The following is a 5060-nucleotide window of genomic DNA, read 5'->3' as shown; positions in this document are numbered from 1 at the left end:
ACTGAAGGTTGAGGAATGAGCAACACAGCAACTAAACCATCTCCATGACAACTGAGGCAGCTCCAATGGCTGAAGTTCATGACTTGTGATTATTTTCATAGTTCTGGCCATCATTTCTATCACTTCCAATCACATTTTTAAAGGCTAAAGTGAAAGTAAAGAAATACGTTTTTAGCTTTCTCTTTAAAATGTTCAGCGTGCTGTATGTAGTAGTCTCACCACATCCACAGATTTCAATACCAAAAACTACGAAATATAATCTAAGTGATTGGTATACTACAAAAAGTAATTTCAAAAATCCTTTAAATTACACTTCTATCATAGCTTTTCTTGGGACTTTTTCCTGAGGCATGATGGTGGCAACCCACTTGGGTAAATATGATGTCTACATGCATATCCAGCAGCTAGTTTGCAAATGTAGTCAAGAAAGGTATTATCATTAGCAGATTGATGCATAATTAAACAGATTGCAGAGGTGGGACCAAGTCACTGTTTTGTAAGTCACAAGTCTAACTGCTGGAAGGTCCCAAGTCAATTTCCAAGTTCTACACTTGGCCTTTTTACAATGTGTGTGTATCACTTCCAAACAAAACCTTTGAACATTTAGAATCAAACTGATGAGGTGTGTGTTAGTGGGTTATCCCTGTGAGTAACAATGACTGTAATTCCTCAGCTGAATGTTACACATGTTGCTTTCTGGTTTTTTGTTGATCCCAGCAGAGTTTGTCTATCTGAATGTGATGCCTGGGGTGTCATCTGTTGTCTGTCTGCTGCTCTGAACTGACAAACACACCTTTGACTCCTGAACCGGTGACTATCTGTTGGAAAATCTCTGTACGTTTCTGCTTGTTTGGCCTATTTTATTTTATCCTGTGTGTGTTACAGAAACAACAAGAAAGCAATATGTTTTGTACAAGGAATTTCATTCTACATTATATGACATGACATCATTTTATACTAAGATAGTCGATGGCATGTGAGATACATAAGTCACACTAATACAGTACATGTTTAACAGGCTGATCCCTCTTGAGTCAAAAACCAGATTAAATATTTGCAGTCATACAGTACAGCTTAGATTTCATTTATCTTGGATTAAACGTCGTCCACTTTTCAAACATTTCCCTGAAGTTGTGTGTTCTGGCTGAAATGCTTCAGGTCTCTCATGAAAGGCTTCCAATGATCTTACAAGAGCAAAAGAGCAAGAGCATGAATTCGTGGAAGTAAGCCGCAAACAGGCTGAGACAGTACATGCTGTGTGTTACTGTTACATCACACACTCTTTACACGTATAGACGTCAATTTAATGCTTAACAACAGAAACAGCAAACACAATCAAAGATACGCAGTTGCATTGTTCCAGGCTTGACTGATGCTGTCCTCGTATTTGACTCCTCACACAGATTTCCTCCTCTTGCCGAAGACGTTATTGATGAGTTTGGCCATGGATTTGGAGCCGCTTGGGCGTCTCCTGCGCTCTTTGGCCTTGCTGCCCAGGCTAGTGTCTTGCACCATTTTGGAGAATATGAGTGCCACCTCCTGGTAGTGTTCAGCTGCGGACAGTTCGTAGAACTGACAGCGACACTCAGCTGCCAGACACTGACCTTCTTCACGCCGCACCTCTCTCATGTGGCACAGGTCCTGCTTGTTACCCACCAAAAATATGAGCAAATCGGCGTCCCTGTAGCTCAAAAAGCAGAGCAGGATCACACAGTCAGTGACTCACTCTTATTTTTCCGTGGTTCAGTGGTGTTCACACACACACAATGGCCTTTATTAAATTACAGTGATCTCACCTTTTGGCAGTTCCCAGGTGAAGCTCTCTGATTTGGTGCACGATGGCTTTGGCAGTGAGGAACGAGGAGTGGTCACTGATGTCGTAGACTACAATGAAACCATCAGCCCAGTGGATCTGACCATTTAAAGCAGACTTATCCTCACGAGCCTGAAGAACAGAGTAAATGAGAGTTAAACATAAAACATAAATGTTACAAATTTGGTCAAAAGAATTTGTGTAAATTCAACCAGTTCCCTTATTTAGCAAGATACAAAGCATCTGGGAACCAGTTGTGGGTGAGCCAGTCTGGGTCACAGTCCCCTGATGAATACACTGCTTACTGATGTTATAGTACCTCACATACATTTTAGGAGGTACAATACTATACAAACTATACAGAAGACATGAGGTAGTCAACATGAATGAAGGGCTGGAATACATAAAATGAGGTATGAACATTAACAGAGAGGTTTAGAGTTTGTGCTGGTGAGGTGATGCTGGAATTGACTTGCTGTCCTTGGGCTCTAACTCAGATTAATAGCCCCGAGACTGGCGTCAGGCTGGAAGCAGTGGTTCAACTGAGGACAGTCCCATGCTTCACTGGCTCTCTCAAATAAGATGGATGATTCTAACCAGCCTTTGCTTTACACTCATTGCGCCCTATTTCAATCATGCGAGCATGACAAGTGCAAAGCAAGAAGTCTTGGGCCACACATCCACCTGCTGTTCATGCATGTGCAGCAGCGCAAAGTGCAAATAGGCTGAGTGAAGTGGGATGTAGATGAGAGGGTGTGGTGATTAATAAATGCACTCTCAGCCAGTCACATCATTGATGTTACAGCTCTGAAACAACTGTGTCAATCAGAAGGACCACCAGCAAAATCACGGTCACATCAAATCTTAACTAATGTGATAAAACAGCATTTACACTGTGATGCATGTCAAGAATAAAACATAAAATGTGAATATACAGCATATGTAAATTGATGAATCCCTGTTAAATCATCTGTTGAATAACGTGCAACCTTTGATATGAGACAAGATTCAGACTGTCCTGGGCTAACAAAATTTGGTTAAATTAGGCAATGATAAGTGGCACAGATGGATCAACTGTCCGGGACTACTAGTGAAAAGATACAATAGTAATCATGATAACATCTATCCATAACTCACCTGAGAGCAAGGGTCATAGAGCTCAAGACAAATCTGCCTCCCATCCACAGAGAGGCGCTTTCTGTATATGCACTCTGCAGCAAGAGAAGGAGAAAACATAACTGAGAAAACAAGACTGAGGGACAAACTGAGGTCATGAGTAATGAGTGAAGGGGCAGGCAGGTATGAAGGTCGACAGATCCAATGATTTCATTTGGGCTGTATTACTTTTTAACAATAAATGCAAATGAATAAATACATTTTAGAATTTGTCTCTCATACACCCGTTCACACAGACTCACACACAGATGGCAGTAAGTTACTATGCAAGGTTCTTTCATGGGGTTCAGTGTCTTGCCCAAGTGGTCCAACATGTGCAGGAATTCAAAAATAGATGTTATTAGATCCAAGAGCTTGATGTTGGAAATATAATACTGATATTAATTCCTATTGGGGAGCATTAATTTGTAAAATAGCTTTACATCTATCCAAACCGGCACGTATTTGCTTGTAGTTTGGACAATGCATTTCTCAACACTAGAAATTATCTAAAGATCATCATACTCATATGTTAATCTTTACTATTTAAAGTCTTTGTTTGTCTCATCCACACTTCGCACAGCATCTCTGTCTCACTCCCTGAAAGTGCTGAAAGAGAACAAGCTCAGATGAAACTAGATTACTTTCAGAGAAACAATGGTCTATTGAGCCACTATCAGAGACTAACATGAGTCATTCCCCTTGCAGGTCAGGTAGTCCTTCAAGAAGGCTGCAGACTTGAATCATTACAGCATGGCTCTTCAGAGCAGATATTGGCTAACAATTGCCAAGAATAACCCTAAATTGGTCAAATATTTAGCCCATGCTCCTACTATTGAGTTGCAGTCCATTTGACAGAAGCAACATTTTAATAATCTTTGTATGGCCTCACCTGTAGTTAAAGGCTTGGCAGTGTGCTTCAGCATACAAAGTAAAGTGAAGAGAGTAGGCTGTATACAAGAAGCTGTGATAAGAGCTGGACAGAGAAGTGTACAGAAACTAGAGAGCAGCCTACCAAAAACAGACATAATCCAGATAGTGGGTTGTTTTTTTTGTTTGTTTGTTTGTTTGTTTTTTACATGGCAGGGATATAAACAGGCATGAAGCTGAGCATGTGCATATTCAGAATATTACAATGTGTGGCTTTGCAGTGAAGCCTTATTTTACTGGAAGAAACTAAAAATTTAAATCCGATGAAATAATAAGAAAACAATATGAATCAGACCAAATATATTATGGTTGCAAAAAAGTTCTGAAGGTAAACACCCAGCCTAACTTCATAGCGTTAAAAAGTCAAACACAGTGCATATGCAAATGTGAATATGGCATACCTGCAGCTGCTGTTAGATTGGTGGGAAATTGTAAATAAAACAATCAGGATGATGCTATTTTCATAACGACACTGTGAGCAGGCAAAGGAATCATGTTCATGTTCATCAAGTGAGGATTTGTGAATGTCCGCTTTCCACCGTCTGCAGACGCAGAGGAGCTGGAGGTCTCTCTGATTACAGACTTCACGTTGATAATTACCTGAAGAGGACGCGTATTCGCCGATAAAACGCCTGGTGAGGAAGCGGACAATGAGAGCTGCAGACAGACAGACAGACAGACAGGTGAAGTCCAGCAGACGCAGCCACTTGTATATGTCGGCCGTTTAGCAACCTGTTCCACTCGTCTCCTACCTGATTTTCCGACGCCTTCACTGCCCAGCACAGCAATCTTCAGCTCATTCATGTTGGCTGCAGAAACTAGTATCCGCAAAAGAAACAGCCCTCAAATATCATGTTTTGCAGAGCTGAGCGGAGACACAGCAGCATGTCTCATAGTCTGTCTCCTGCTGCTGGTTCAGCTTCACCTCCTGCGGCCGGTGGGAGGTCCCTCAGGGTGGCGCAGCACCGGAGGAGGCTGTTCCTCCATCCTCCTAGCCATGTAAGGACATTTTTTTCAATTAGAGCCAGGATGGGGAATAATATTTCTTCTGGCCTTGGGACTATTTGTTGGGTTTTGACCAGCCTTTCTGCTCATTGCATGATTAGTTTCTATGTCCTCAATATAGTTAGTATTATCACACCTGTCATCATTCAGTCAGTGG

At 41.5% G+C, this 5060-nt stretch overlaps 1 protein-coding gene across 2 annotated transcripts; it reads right to left on the bottom strand.

The window, feature by feature from the left end:
- Window positions 1-904: 904 nt before the first annotated feature.
- rergla (RERG/RAS-like a) lies at window positions 905-4834 on the bottom strand. 2 transcript variants are annotated; one of them, XM_076721750.1, is made up of 5 exons: window positions 4651-4834; window positions 4499-4555; window positions 2951-3024; window positions 1797-1945; window positions 905-1681 (listed from the first exon to the last, which is right to left on the bottom strand). In XM_076721750.1, exons 1-5 carry the CDS (start codon window positions 4700-4702, stop codon window positions 1396-1398), a joined length of 618 nt encoding a protein of 205 aa, XP_076577865.1. In that variant the 5' UTR covers window positions 4703-4834; the 3' UTR covers window positions 905-1395. The 2 variants fall into 2 exon arrangements, with proteins under 2 accessions (XP_076577865.1, XP_076577864.1); XM_076721749.1 differs by having other exon boundaries at window positions 905-1687; window positions 4651-4812.
- Between the last annotated feature and the right edge of the window lie 226 nt (window positions 4835-5060).

This window comes from Chaetodon auriga, chromosome 22 (assembly GCF_051107435.1).
Source record: "Chaetodon auriga isolate fChaAug3 chromosome 22, fChaAug3.hap1, whole genome shotgun sequence".
Classification (NCBI taxonomy): Eukaryota; Metazoa; Chordata; class Actinopteri; order Chaetodontiformes; family Chaetodontidae; genus Chaetodon; species Chaetodon auriga.
Note: the sequence above shows the minus strand (reverse complement) of the source record. Positions and strands in the feature narration are given on the sequence as shown.

Bases quoted from the DNA above. Each gene is read 5' to 3' on its own strand.
- rergla (XM_076721749.1), bottom strand. From the start codon at position 4,702: ATGAATGAGCTGAAGATTGCTGTGCTGGGCAGTGAAGGCGTCGGAAAA. The intron at 4,556-4,650 runs GTAGGAGACGAG...GTCTGTCTGCAG, and splicing joins TGAAGGCGTCGGAAAATCAG to CTCTCATTGTCCGCTTCCTC. The intron at 3,025-4,498 runs GTAATTATCAAC...CTCTTGCTGCAG, and splicing joins CGAATACGCGTCCTCTTCAG to AGTGCATATACAGAAAGCGC.